General features: G+C 38.6%; 1 protein-coding gene across 2 annotated transcripts in view; it reads left to right on the forward strand.

Moving 5' to 3' along the window:
• Nucleotides 1–15,524, forward strand: part of ERMARD (ER membrane associated RNA degradation) — a 52,973-nt gene extending 37,449 nt beyond the window's left edge. For both annotated transcript variants that reach the window (XM_058289723.2, XM_058289722.2), the window contains 6 exons: nt 1,488–1,571; nt 5,268–5,344; nt 6,390–6,515; nt 7,182–7,400; nt 8,812–8,925; nt 11,410–15,524. In XM_058289723.2, the coding sequence (XP_058145706.1) occupies nt 1,488–1,571; nt 5,268–5,344; nt 6,390–6,515; nt 7,182–7,400; nt 8,812–8,925; nt 11,410–11,593 (804 nt within the window). In that variant the 3' untranslated portion in view covers nt 11,594–15,524. The remainder of the gene's footprint in view (nt 1–1,487; nt 1,572–5,267; nt 5,345–6,389; nt 6,516–7,181; nt 7,401–8,811; nt 8,926–11,409) is intronic.

Below are 15,524 nucleotides of genomic sequence, written 5' to 3' on the forward strand. Positions count from 1 at the left end.
CTCCATTTCTTCAAGTCTCCTTTTATATTCCTCATATCCCCAACCTGTCTTCCCTATGTCTTTCCATCTAAGAAAGTAGCGTGGCGCCTCCATCTGACCTTTGGTTGCTCAGGCCTGAAGTCTCAGTGTCCTCCTTCTCTTCTTTCTTTCACAGTCTGTATTTTGTCCTCCTTGTTAAAAACATGTTCCAAATATATTTTTCCCATCATTTCCATGCCACCACCCAGGCCAAACATTCATAACCTTTAGCCAGAATATTCCCTGCCGTACCTACCAGATCTTCCTGCACCCTCCCCAGTCACTATTCTGTTCTCAACAGGGCAGCCAGAAAGATCCTTTTAACATGTAAGCCATTCATTCCTTGCTCAAAACCCACCTCTGGTTTCATATCTTAGAAGAGAAGCAGACTTTCTACAGTGGCTTTACAAGCACCACCACCCCATCCCTCTTCTATACTATCCCCCGCCCCATAGGACTTATTGATCACTAATTTACACACCATGTGTGTGTTTGTCTTTTCTCTAATACATCACCTCCATGAGGACAGAGCTTTTTGTCTGTTTTGTGGACTGTGTCTAGAACGTGGCCTGATGCTTGGTAGGCTGTCGTGTCCATTTGAGTAAAGGAAAAATTCTTCACATTTCTTATGCAGCTAACTTCTAGATAGTTTAGTTATTTCTTTGTTTGTTTGGTACTACTGAGTATTTTAGATGGTTCCTGCTTAGATGTAGAAAAAATTATTGATTTGTGTGTATTAAATTTGTCAGTCATCAACTCACTGACCTTTCTTATTGTTTCTAATAGTTTTTATTGTTGACTAAATTTTCCAATTATTCACTTTTTTCAGCTGCAAATAATGTCATTTTTCCTTCTTTTTTCAATATTTATGTTTAGCAATTATTGATGACTATGAAATTCTCTTTTCTTTGGCCTGATTTTTTACATTAGACTTACCACTGACCATGTTTGTGTTTGTCTTCCCTACTAGAATATCAACTCTGACAGAGGAGATTTTGTCAGTTTTGCATGCCATATCTAAAGTACTGTTAGATTATTGTACTGTTTAAATTACTGTTATTGTCTAGATTATTTGGAATTTTACAATTTTATTTTTCCTCCGGCTCATGAATTGTTTAGGAAAATCTTAAATTTTCTAATATTTAAACTCTTTTTTCTTGTTATTTTCTTATTCATGTCTAGTTTTGTTGCATTGTGGACAGAGGGTGAATGCAGGCTTTGTAATTTATGCTTTTTAATTAGCTTCATTTAAAAATAACTTTGCTCAGTAATTTGACTAATGTGCTAAGCCTGTTTTTAATGAAGAGTGTTTTTGTTTGTTTTGTTTTGTTGTGTTTTTTGCTATAGCTGAATAGAATTATTTGGAGAAACATCATAGATAATTGGGACTTAGTAGAAGCTTCTTAGAAAGTTACTAACCAAAAGATGTAGTAACTAAACGAATATCTTTTTTTTTTTTTCTAAACTAGGAAAAAGCAGCAATAAAATCATTGATTAGTTTTGCAGAAGGCTATAGTTCTTGCTTCCATCCAGTGTCTCAGCTTAAAAAACAGGTATGCAGAATTCAGGGGCATTTGGGAGAGGGCTATCATATATGTTTTTGAAACCACTCATGTTTTGAAACTACCTTTAATGCAGAGGTGCTTAGAAGGGATGTGGGGGCGTTTTTGGGACTTGAAGTTGTCCTGGGTGGTGCTGCAGGGACAGTTACTGGACATTGTATGTCCTCCCATGGCCCACTGGGTGGACTCTGAGAAAGTGTGGGCTGTGATGTGGACCATTGACCACGAGGTGCAGCAGTGCTCAGAGATGTATTCACCAAGTGCAATGGATGTCTCATGATGATGGAGGAGGTTGTTGTTATGGGGGGAGGAGTGGGGTGAGGGGAGTGGGGGGTATATGGGGATCTCATATTTTTTGAATAATATTTAAAAAAAAGACAAAAAATATTAATTAAAAAAAAAAAGAAGGGATGCAGTTCAGCATTATTGAGCTCAGACTTTGCAGTCAAGGTGTTCTGGCCTTCTAGCTGTAATGGGTCATTTAGTCGTGTGACATTGACCAGGTTACTCTGTCTTTCTGAGTCTCAGGTTATGCATCTAAAGGTTCAAAGGAATAACAGTATTTACTTCATAGGATTTTGATTTTAAGTATTAAAATAGAAAAGTGTTGGAAAGTATTTAGCAAAGTGCCTAGCAAGCATACCTTGAATGCTCAGTAAGTGGCAACTGCTGTTGTTATTTTCCCAGTTAACTCAGGGCTAATGAAAGTTTTTGCTTGTCCCTGGTGAGAAATGTTGATTATTTTCTTTTCAGCCTTTGTTAACTTATTAAAACAAGCAATCAACATTATGCATTCTTTTCAGGAAGTTCCAGGTTGAAAAATAATTTATTTTACATGTGATAGACTATGAAAAGGGTGCGGGAGCAAAAGAGGGGTGATCCCCAAGAATATATAAATTCTGATAAGTGGCTGACTTTCAAATTCATAAATAAGATTTTCCTCTGGAATTTAATATCTTAATTATCTGTCTCATCCCTCCCTTGTTTTTTAAAGATAGTTTTGACAGAGGTAGAATTCTTGGTTAGCAACTTTTTGCTATCAGTACTTTAAATACGTCTTCCCGCCATGGTTCCCTCCATGGTTCTTTTTTCTAAAGGGGGTGTCAGGGATTGAACCCAGGACCTAGTACATGGGAAGCAAGTATTCAACCACTTGAGCTGCATCCATTCCCCTCTCCATGGTTTCTGATAAGAAACTGACAATCTTATCGAGGCACCCTTGTACATGAGAAGTCACTTTTTCAGAAGTGTCTCTTTATCTTTGGCATTCCAGTAGTACAGGGTGGGTTTATTTGGGTTGATCGTGCTTGGTGTTCACTGAGGATCTTGGGTATAGCTTCCATTAAGTTAGGAAAGTTTTCAGCCATTATTTTTTCGATTATTCTCTCTGCCCCTTCTCTTTCTTCTTCTGGTACTCCCACAATGTATGTATCAGTACATTTGGATGGTGTCCCACAGGTTCCTCGGGCTCCATTCACTTTTCTCCTTTTATTCTTCTTTCTACCCCTCACACTGGATGATTTCAGTTGTTTTATCTTTAAGTGCACCGATTCTTTCTTCTGCCAGCTCCAACCTGCTGTTGTACCCCTCTAGAGTATTTTTAATTCCAGTTACTGTGCTCTTTAGCTCTGTTTGGTTCCTTTTCATAATTTCCATTTCTCTATTGATATTCTCTTTGTGTTTATCGTGTTTTCCTGATTTCCTTTGGTTTTTTCTTTTTCTTTGTCCATGGTTTCCTTTTGTTCTTTGAACATATTTAGGACTTTTTTTTTTTTTTAAGTATTTGTCTGTAATGTCCCAGGTCTGTTATTCCTCATGGATGGTTTCAAATGCTCTAATCTTCTCCTTTGCCTGGGCCATTGCTTCCTCTTTCTTTGAATGTTTTTTAATCTTTTTTTAAAACCTATACATTTTGATATTAATGCATTATCACTGGAATTTAGACTGTGTGGCATTTGTTCCTTAAGCATATATCCATCTAGTTTTATGGTAGAAGTTTGTTTGGATACCCAGAGCTATTTAAAAAAAAATTAAAAGAATGAAAAAAAGAAAACACCTATCCTAGTCTTAGGTTGACCTGTGAAAATGATCTCCTTCAAAGCTTGTCCACACAGTGAGTTTAGAGGATAGCTGCAGGTCAAAGTGAAGGACCTCCCTGGTCCTCTTCTAGCAGGCATCTTGTCCTGGGTATTTGCCCTAGGAATCCCCCCACTTACATGGCTCTGAACATCCCTTCTTCCATAGGAAACAGTCCCTCATGGTGCCAGCTCTGCATTGTATATCCTAGAACAAGTTATCCCTTGCCTGCAAGGGTTCCATGTAGGAGAGTTCCGTGACCTACCTTCTACATGCAGGGCAATGTCTGGGCCAGTGAGTTTCTGAGGTTTCCATTGGACAGACAGACATTCTCCCAGTGTGTGCACAAGGGTTACTTTGCTCCCTTTGTAACCAGGATCAGGGATCCCCTAAGAGCCTGGGCTCTCTGCACTAGCCTGTGGGGGGTGGTGTCAGCCAGGGCGCCATGACATCCTACTGCTTTTAAGTGGCCTGTTTCTTGATTTGGCACTCACCTATTCCTGCACTCCTTTAACTGTTTTCTAGAGCCCAGAGAAAGAAGATTCTGTCAGTTCTTACTAGTTGTTCAGTTTCTATGGAGGTAATGGAGCCCTGAAACTTCTCATCTACCATCTTGATTGGGACAGGGACCATCTGTTCTTTTCTTTTTTAGGGAGGTACCAGGGATTGAACCTAGGACCTTGTACATGGGAAGCAGGCGCTCAACCACTGAGCTACATCTGCTCCCCAATGAGAGTTGGGTTTTTCCTTTGTTTGTTTGTTTGTTTTGTTTTTAGGAAGTACTGGGGTCGAATCCAGGACCTCGTACATGGAAAGCAGGTACTCAACAACTTGAGTGCTCTGCTCCCCACTCTGTTTTTAATGTCAGTGTTCTAGTTATTATTGCTGCATAACAGATTACCCCCAGATTTAATGGTATATATAAAGACAATTTCATTTTGCTTCTTATTTCATGGGTCAGGAATTTAGGAAGCACTCCACTGAGCAGTTCTCGCTTGGGGGTCTCCTACGTGGCTTCAGTGAGATGGTTACTGGGCTGCAGTCATCTCAGGGCGCCACCAGGCTTTATGTCCAGTCCAGGGTGGCTCTCCTGCTTGACTGGAAGTTGATGCTGGGAATTCAGCGGGGGCTGTTGCCTCAAGGTGCTTACAATGACCTCTCTAGCAGGGCAGTCTCAGGAATCAGATTCCTTACGTGGCATCTGGCTTCATCCAGAGCAGGCAACCCAAGAGAACTAGAAAGCAGGTATATGCCGCTTCTGACCTAGCTTTGAAAACCATGCATTCTGTAAGTCACAGCCAAGTCTCTAAAACTGGTCCTGATTCAGGAAGAGGAGACAAAAATCCCCCTTTCCAATAGGAATGGTATCAAAAGAGTTCATGGGCGTGTTTTTAAATCAGCACGGACATTAACTACCTACTAATCTCTTAGCTTCTTTAAATATATTGAATAACTATAATCTAACACTGAGCTTTAAAATGTTAAAAATAAAGATCTCTTACAATTTAAAAAATATATATTTACTAAGAAGTTGTAACATCTGTAACAATTTAAAAACATATTTTCTAGGAAGTTACTGTAAATCTTTAAAAATGAATGTTCTCTTTTTAGGTGCTGAACTGTGAGAAAAGTATCAGTATTTGGCCCCTGCTTCCTTTGCCAGAAGAACAAATTCAGGAAGCAATGAGGTAAACTTCAACCTGAGGCTCATGTAGACCTAGTTGTCAGTTAAATTCAGTAGTTTAATTTCCATGGCTGCTCAAGCAAATAGCGTGCATGGATTGGCTTAACCAATGGGAATTTATTAGCTCACGCTTTTGAGGCTAAGAAAAAGTCAAAATCAAGGCGTTATCATGCTGATGCTTCCTTCACAAAGACTGCCGTTCTGGGGCCTGCTGCGGCCATCCTTGGTCCTGGGCTCCTCTGTCACATGGCACTGTGCATAGTGGCCTCTCCTGGCCTCCCCTTTCTCTTCTCGAGTCCACTGACCTTCCACCCTTGCTTCCATGGCTTTCTCTCTGTTGGAATTTCATTCTGCTTATAAAGTTCTCGGGGGATAAGATTAAGAGCCTTCCTGATCGAGGTGGGCCACACCTTCACTGCAGTGACCTCATCCAAAGGTCCTCTTTACAGTGGGCTCACACCCACAGGAATGGACTAAGTTTAAGCACACGTTTTTCTGGCACACATACAGCTCCAAATCACCACAGTCAGCTTTAAAACTATTTCTTCTTTAACAAGATTTTTAGAAGACAAAATGCTGAGGTGGAATTGATAGGTTTGGCAGTTGGGTGTGAGCCCTGAGAGAGATGGGAACATGAATACTGATTCTGATCTTTCTGCTCAGGTAGGTTTTATGGGAAAAGATAATGATGCTCATATAAAAATATTTAGTAGATGATCATAAATATGAGTGTGAAGCTTGGGAGAAAAGTGGGGATAGAGATATCAGTTTGGGATTATAGAATTGAGCATGAAGATTTATTTAGATTTGATTAGGAATAATACTTGGATGATTCATAGATCACCTTTTATCAACAAAGTTCATCGCTTTTAGCATATTGTGTCATTTGTTTTTACCACTGTCTCTGGATGGTGGTCTTTACATTATATATTTGGGAAAAGTAAGTTGCAGCTTTTATGCTTTGCTCAGTTAACCATTAAAATAAACATTATTTTGCATAACACTTTAACTCTTATTATTTCTCTTTAAATATATTTTATATCTTTCAGATTAAAAGATAATTCTGAAACAGATCCCTGCAACTCTTTGATTATAAAAATTATGTCTGAACTAAATTATCATGTACCTGAGAATCACTGTATTTTTAATAACTTGGATGATCTTACCACTGAAAAGTAAGTTTCAGAATATCCTGAGAATTGTTAACACATTGATTAAGCAAATTAGTATAGCAAACTTAGCTAATTTCTATGTTTCAAGTTTTATAAACTTCTCAGTAGCATTAGAATTCCTCTTTTATTGCCCCCAAAGGATTTTTTACGAAGTATGGACAATTAGATAAGCCTTGACAATATCTGCTTGTGTGTGTGTTTTTTCATTACTATCTTTTTTTTAAAGATACATAGCTCACACAAAATGTTACATTAAAAAATATAAGGGGTTCCTATATAGCCCACTGCCCACACCCCCCGCTCCTCCCACATCAACAACTCCTTTCGTTAGTGTGCTACAGTCATTGCATTTGATGAGTACATTTTGGAGCACTGCCAACAGCGTGGATTATGGTTTATGCTGTAGTTTACACCCTCTCCCAGTCCATTCAGTGGGTTATGGCAGGATCTATTTTAGTCTAATGAAATTTATAAATACATATTCTGTTCAGTGCAATTAAACATGCATTTAATTCCTGTGTGCAACACTTGTACTAGCAGATCTAAAAACAATGCATAAATTGGCCATTACTCCCCAGAAGTTTATAGTCTAGTATAATCTGGGCAAAGAATAAATAGCTAAGGAGTAGTTAGAATATATTATATTTAAAGTTACTTTCTAATTTGCAGGTGGTCCCAGTTGCTCAGTGAGCTTTGCAGCATACCCATCCCAACTTTATACTGTCCCAGAATTGTACTTGAAGTTCTTGTTTTACTCCGAAAAATCAGTGCACAGTGCCACCAAGTGTCTGATCAAGTTATTACCTCCTCAGAGATGAGATACAAGCAGTGGGTAGAAAAGACTCTTCGATCTCGGCAAAGGCAGAACTATCTACGCATGTTAACCAGGTGCATATCTTATGTTTCTGTTTTGGAATAAGCAGTGTTGGTCAGGAAGTTACTTTTAGATGAAGTTTTAATTCTTACCTTTGAAGAAACCCATATTTTCAGAGAAAGTTATGGCAGATATTATTTTAAAATAGTGTTTGTCATGTTGGTATATGGGAATATAGGTTCTACCTACCCAAATGAGTATTTGGATTTAAGATATATCAGCAGATTAACTTCGGTATGTCACTATTATGGCTTCTTGGCTTATGTTATAGTATATTTTAGAATGTGCTATATCCTTATTAGTTCCCATTTTTGGGAAAAATTTTTAGATTCAGTGGTTATATATGTTTCTAAAGCTTTTAATAGGTATTCCAGAAATGTTATACTCAATTTAAACTCTTACCAGCAGTGTGTAAGATAATGCCAGGTATTTGCATCCTTCTTGAAACAGCCAACTAGTGGGCTTGAGAAGAAAGAAGAGGCATGAAAATGGACAGAGAAAGACTGATTAGATAGGTAGAAAATGAACCAAAATATTGAACTGCTAAAGAAAGTGTAAAATTTCAAGTACAACACATGTAATTAATGGAATCAGATGCTCACAGATGGCAGAGAATGAGGACTAAGTAAACGCTATTGGATGAAGAGTTTAAGATGCCATTGTGCTCTTTAAGAGTACAGTTTTAGTTGCTAGAAGTCAGAGCTACTAGCATAGATGGCTCCTGCGTATGAGTTAGGAGAAGGTGCTCCCCTCAGCTAAATGAATTAGAAAACCTTTGCCTATGAGTGAAGAATTAGAAAAAAGCCCCCTTCACCTGGTACATAATTTGACAAGTGGAGCAAGAGTTGTTTATCAGCTCCCATGAGCCTGCTTATCCCAACCTGCACAACTGAATATAGCAGCCATACTGGTGGGGGTATAAGGCATATTTTATGGGCTTAAATAAATGAAAAATTACTGGAAAGCGGATGTGGCTCAAGTGTATGAGCTCCTGCCTACCACATGAGAGGTCCAGGTTCAGTTCCCGCTGCCTCCTAAAGAAGACGAGCAAGACAGCAAGCTGACGCGACAGGCTGGTGCAGTGAGCTGATGCAACAAGAGATACACAGAGGAGAACATAATGAGAGACACAACAAAGCAGGGAGCAGAGGTGGCTCAAGTGATTAGGTGCCTCTCTCCCATGTGGGAGATCCAAAAAAAAAAAAAAAAAGACAATGAACACACAACAGACACAGTAAATGCAAACAACGAGGGTGTAGATAGAAATAAAGAAAAAAAGAAAAATTGCTATAGATGTAGACCATTCTTTAGAAAAGTTTGGATTTAAAGAATCTTGAAAAATATGTTAGCTAGGTAAAACATTTTTTCCTTATGTAGTAGAAAATACTTGATGTTTATCGACTTTTTATTCATTTTGTCTATCAGTATTAAGCTTCTGTCTCCTGTACTTCACCTAATTTTATTGCTCGTTGCACTGGAATTAGTCAACATACATGTTGTTCATGGAAAAAGTACTTATGAGTATCAGCAGTATTTAAAGTAAGTATATCGTAAGAAATGAACCTGTGTTTTGGTAATTTTAAACAGTTTAAACTTCTATTGGTTATTTGCTTTGTTGATTTTTTTAACCCTCACAAATTCAGATTGGTTCTTAAATGTTCTTTTTCATGCATTTCAGTTCTAGGAAGTTTGTAAACTTAAGACCTACACCAAAAAGGCATATTTCAGAAAATTAAATATGGTTTAAATGTTAATCTTTTCAAAATCCTTCACTCTTTGTGTTATAATAATGTAACATACAGGCACAAATTAGATTCAGGTTTTGTAGAGAATAATATTGCTAGAAGGAACTTGAGGATGGCATCTGGTCCATTCGATGATACCTGGATGTACTTATACTTAAGTTGTCTCAGGCAGCTCTGTTGCTACCTTAATATTCAAAGTCAGTAGGAAAGCTCCTGAGGACTAAGTCTAGAAGATAGACTTCCACATCTAAATGGTTTAAAGCCAAATATGACTTCTATGACACATGTTTTTCCAATTTGTCAAAGTCTACTTTTTAGAACCATCTACCCATCCACATCTAGAGGTACTTGTCTCCGTGTAGTATAATTCTTGCGTAACCCCACTTCTTAAGCAAAGCTTCCAAAACTGAAGATATCCATAGGAAAACAGGCTGCATGAATTATAATTTGTGTTTGGGTTACAGCTGTGTTTTAGTTTGCCAAAGGGTTGCCGACGCAACCAGAATTAGGTTGGCTTTTATAAAGGGGATTTATTTGGGGTAAAAGCTTACAGTTCCAAGGTCTTGGAAAATCCATACTGAGGCACTAGCAGAGATGCTTTCTCACCAAAATTAGCTGCCATGTGGTGAAGATGGCTGCCAATCTCTGTCTGCCAAGGTCTCTGTCTTCCCTTCCAGAATCTACCATCTCTCAGTCTCTTGGAGCCCAGCTCCTGGAGCTCAGCTGTTAGCTATCAAGCTTAGGACTTGTCTCTTCTTGAGCTGCTTCAGCTTCATGCTTAAGTGATCCTCTAGCCCTCTCTCACATGGCAGGATCAAATATGATGGCTTCCTTTTTCTCTGTGTCTGTGTGTGTGTGTCTCTCTTAGTTTTTATCAGACTCAGCAAGCAGGTGTACACCCCACTAGTATTACGCCCCATTGACACAGTCCAGTCAAAAGCCCAAAAGCAATCTTATCAAGTAATCTAATCAAAGGGCCCTCAACCAAATTTAATGCAATCAAAGGGTATCACACCCATAGGAATAGGTTAGTGTGAAAAAGAATCTTTCTCTTTTGGAGTTTCATAAACTAATTTCTAGCTGCCACAAGCTGGCTGCTAAATCAGTTTCCAAAGGGCATTCACCATTATTGCCATAGCTGCCCATAAAGCTCTAGAGGTTTCACTTGATTTCAAACTAATGCTTTGCCTGTGGCAGGCATCTCAATGCATGTTTAAGATGATGAATGAAAATAGAACTGTGGAGTTTGGTTAAAAGAAGTGCAGATCAAGATGAGAGCGATGGAAAGCAAATGTGCACAATGCTTATTATTGGTGACTCTAGATGAGGGTCTTTCAACATCAGCACTGTTGACACTTTGGACAATAATACTTTATTGGGCTGACTTGTGCATTTTAAGATTTTCTGCAGCATCTCAGACCTCTACCTATTACATACCAGTGGTACCCCCAGTTGTGACAATCAGAAATATCTTACACATTGCATAATGTTCCCTGTGTGACCAAATTGTCTCCCAGATGAGAACTGCTCCTCCAGATGGATTTTTATCATATTTTCTTTCAGCTTCTCTCTAGGTTTGAAAAGTTTCCAAATAAAAGCAGGAAAGTTATAGTATACATTCATGATAGACCACATGAGAAAGTGTGAAGAGACCTTAGAAAAAATAAAAATGACATTTATTCCCATCTATCACAGATATTCTAACATTTTGATGAACATCCTTAATGAAAAACTTTAAAAAATAATAGTTGTCTCAAAGTGGAATATGTCTCCTGTGAAATAGTAAACTTTATCTCTAAGGATAGAAGCTACATGTATAATGATGGAAATAGAAAATACACTATTCAAAATGACTCCAAAGTTTGGTGGAAGACTTTTTCAGTCATTAATTAAATATATTGTACTTTTACTGCATGTTAGTTTAATCTAGATGACCTCTAAGAGGCTTTCTGAAATTACAGTTATATCAATTAAAAAAAAATTATCTCGATTTGAATCTGGATTTTAAAAGAGTATATATAAAAAGGCATTTGAGTTTTGTAAACTTTTTGTAGTCCATTAAACTCTCTCTAATGGCATTTACATGTCAGCATTTTCTCTTTCATTTGATTTTTATTCTCATTTGTTTTGTATCCATTTCCTCTTCTTGAATTCTCAGACAAAAATTAAGTAGAGTTTATTTTAGGGGTAATTTTAAGAATGAAGAGAAAACATCTAAATCGTTGCATTTTATAATGGAATTGTTAAATAAGTGAATTTCTTTTTTGTTTTTAAACAGGTTCTTAAAATCAGTCTTACAGTACACTGAGAATCTGGTGACTTATACTAGCCAAGAGAAAAACAAGTGGAATGAAACAATCAGTCTCACACATACAGCTTTGTTGAAAATCTGGACTTTTAGTGAAAAGAAACAAATGTTAATGCATTTAGCCAAGAAATCCACAAGTAAAGTAGTCTTATAAAAACACTTATAAGTCAATATGCTTTTGTTTATAACAGAAAACCCAACTTAAATAGACTGACAGCCTATAAACAGAAAATCCAAAGGTAAGGTGGATTTTAGGGTCTTTTTGATCAGGGTTTAAGTTTCTATTTCTAAGTGGTTTTGCAATTTGCTCGTTCTCAGTTGTTGGTTTGAACTTGAGACTGGCTTCCCTGATGGTAATAAAATGGCTGCAGTACTTTTTCGTTCAATATCCCGGTAACACATTGTCCAGAGGAGAAGCCAGCTTCTCTTTACTCACCTATTACACAAAATGCAAGACTTTACTCTTAATTGGCCATTGCCTGCTCTTGAAAAATATCTCTGTAGTCGGGATAATGGCTTGCACTTAATGATTCAGCTCTGGGTTAAACTTCCATTCCTGAACCAGTCATTGTGGGAAGGAGGGTGCAATTATGTTGGTTGGCTTAGGCCACTCATGGCTCATTCTGGGGCTGAGGTTAAGGTTAATGCAACCGAAATCTCATGATTAAAAATTGGGGAAGAGCAGTTCCTGAAAGGGAAACAGGAATGCTTGGGGTGCATTAGATTGTGGATGCCTAGTAGGCAAGTTTACCAGTCAGGGTTAGGTCAGGAAAAGAGAAGCAGTCTATATATCCTAGGTATGAAGAGCTTAATGTAGGAATCGGAAGTATTGGAAGAGTGAAGATCTGGGAAGCTGCCACTTATAATCTCAGTTCAAAGAACCAAAATAAGAGTTCTCATGAGTTCACTGGGAAGCCACTGGAATTCTCAGGAATCTTTGGGAAGTTCTCACTATGTACCCTTATTGTCAGCGGGAAAGCAGGTGGTTCTCAAGAAATTACTGAGAAGCTGTTTTGAATCTCATGTATGCCTCTGCATTAGGTTGCAACTACCCTATATTAGTCAGCCAAAAGGGGTGCTGATGCAAAGTACCAGAACTCTTTTGGCTTTTATAAAGGGTATTTATTTAGGGTAGAAGCTTAACAGTCACAAGGCCCTAAACAGTCCAACTCAAGGTACCATAAGAGGTACTTTCTCACCCAAAGTCTGTTGCCACGTGTTGATGCAAGATGGCTGCCAATATCTGCGAGGGTTCAGCCTCCCTCTTCCCCTTAAGACCCCGTGGTCCCAGTTTCTTCTGATCTCAGCTGTCGGCTGGCATAAGGCTCATCTCTCTCCCTGGGGCCTCTTTCTTTCTTTCTTTCTGGACTGAGCTGCTCTGTTCTCTTCACAAGGTCAGCTGTAGACATCAGGCTCATCTCTCTTCTTGGGGCCCTTGCCATGTCTAATGAGCTGTCTCTCTGCCTCTGTGTTGTTCTTCTCTGTGAATGTCTGCCCACCAAGGAGGCAGGAACTCAACACCTTATTACTTGGCTGAATCAAAGCACTAATCTTAATTTAATCAAGTAAACAACCTTTGAATTTAATATAATCAAAGGATATCACGCCCAGAGAAGGTGACTGGTTTACAAACATAATCATTGTCTCTTTTTTAGAATTCATAAATAATTTCAAACTGCCACATACCCTCATTGGATAATGACCTTTCTTTCTCTTCTACCTTTCAAATATCATTGGCACATGCCTTTTGGCTTATCTGCTGGCAGAGATTAAAATGGGTGGTGGTGGTGCTGATTTGATAACAGACAATCCAACACAATGCATCCACCTCTTTGCCAACTCAACACACCCCCTTTTTTTTGTTTTTTTACTAATTTCTGGATAAAGACAATAAAAAAGTCATGTTTCTGCCTAAGGTGATATAGCTTTCTCTTGTACAATTGAAGATGTATTCATCCTCCCCCCAAAAGTGGAGACATAAAATCCTATATGTCAATATATGCATCTCTAGGATTTATTCTTTTCTTCTATAGTTTAGTCACAATTCCCTTTGATATACTTTAACCTAAAAGAGTTATAGAGTACACATTGTATTAGTGCTGGAAAGGGAAAGGGACAATAATAATTGATGAATATATACAAATATGTACTTACCAAAACAATGAAAAAAAGTTTGGAGAGCTACTGTATACCTTGCTTTTGCACCTGGTTATTTGGAAGAATTTAATATTTAAAAGTTCCTTTTAAAAGTTCTCCTACACATTCCATGTTCTTTTGCCTTCAGCCACTCACCTCTATTGCTTTTAGTTCTTTGCCTGTGGGTTGACCCAAATCTCATTCCCAAAAGATTTTTCTCATTGGAAGTCTTTCTAGTTTTGGGTAATGGTGGTTTTCATTGACTTTTTTATATTTATTATTTTTAAAATTTCTCTCCCCTTCCCACCTGCCCCCTTTTGTCTGCTCTCTGTGTCCACTTGCTGTGTGTTTTGTGTCTGCTTGCACCCTTGGCAGCACTGGGAAACTGTGTCTCTTTTGTTGCGTCATCTTACTGCATCAGCTTTCTGTGTGTGCGGTGCCACTCCTGGGTGGGCTGCACTTTTTTCACATGGGGCGGCTCTCCTTGCAGGGCACACTCCTTGTGCATGGGACACACCCACGCAGGGGCGTCCCTGCGTGGCACAGCACTCCTTGCACGTGGCAGCTCTGCGTGTGGGCCAGCTCACCACACGGGTCAGGAGGCCCTGGGTATTGAACCCTGGACCTCCCATATGGTAGGCAGACGCTCTATCAGTTGAGCCACATCTGCTTCCCTTCATTGCCTTTTATCATTGGATCTGGAACTACTAAGAGGTTCCCCACAGAATCCTATAAGTTCCAAATGGATTCCTCCTTGACCCCTCTTTATGGGGGCCAACTTTTTTCCCCAGAGTAATCAGGAACAGTCACTCAAGCTGTTACAGGAGCCCTTCTTTGTCTGTTGGTCCATTGGCATGAGGAATCCAAAGTATCAGGTGGCAGTCTCAGCTTGCAGGTCAGTGGAATGCATCTCATGTCCCTTTGTGGAGGCATTTATTAGAATAAAGACATCTTAGGCCAGCAGAGTCTAACACTGAAATGAAAGTCTGTAATTTTGCTAGTGGTTCATTATGGATGTAGTGAGAGGAACCATTCCCACTTCTCATGGTTTCTGACTGCTAGGTTCTTGCTGTGGAAAAACTATACCGTATGTAAGCCAACAGTCCAACACATAAGACATCTTGTTGGATAGCACACTAACCCCACAAAGTATTATTACACAACCAGCATCATCATCAGGTCTTCGGGAGGCCATTTTGCTATGTTATTAAACTAGGTGCTTTGAAGTAATATTCTAAAATTCTCAACCAAGTTCAAATTTACAAAACATATAGAATGTCAGTTTATAAGTGCACCATTAGAAATATTATCCACAACAGCCAGATCACTTAAATTTGCATTCTCTCCCTGTAGGCAAATGTATAAGAAACCAAATTATAATAAAAAGTCAGTTTTAAAATTTACCATGAGGAAGGACCAGGATACACAGTATACACAGCCCATCTGACATTTATTTTCTTCCTATAATAAGTAGATCTCCTGGGAAGCTAAGTCATAGTCATAAGTTTGCTTGTTGAGCATGGAATCAAAGTTTAGTAAATAAAGGAATGTTTAATGAAATTAAGTTAAATTGGAGCCATATCTCAACAAAGGAATGGCCTTGGGCAGTAGACTGAACTAACTGAAATTCATTGGGTATACTGCTCATGCCATCATGTCATTAGGGTGACCCTGTCCTCTGAACCGTACTCTGATATGGGTTTCAGACCTTGATGCTCAATGGAATTATCTGGGGAGCTTTTTAATAATATAGGTACCATAACTGTCATTGGCAGGAGTGGGTATCTGCATTTATAACAAGCTTTGTCTATGATTATGTAGCACATTGAACTTTGAGAATCAGTGTGTTAGAATGTGATTATTCTTTCTCTGTACTTTCTGGACTTGCCAGGCCTGTTCTCATGGACATTTTCTCTTCTAGGTAAATTATTAAATTCTGTAGAATTGCA

The sequence above is a fragment of the Dasypus novemcinctus genome, chromosome 28 (genome assembly GCF_030445035.2).
Source record: "Dasypus novemcinctus isolate mDasNov1 chromosome 28, mDasNov1.1.hap2, whole genome shotgun sequence".
NCBI classification, from domain to species: Eukaryota; Metazoa; Chordata; class Mammalia; order Cingulata; family Dasypodidae; genus Dasypus; species Dasypus novemcinctus.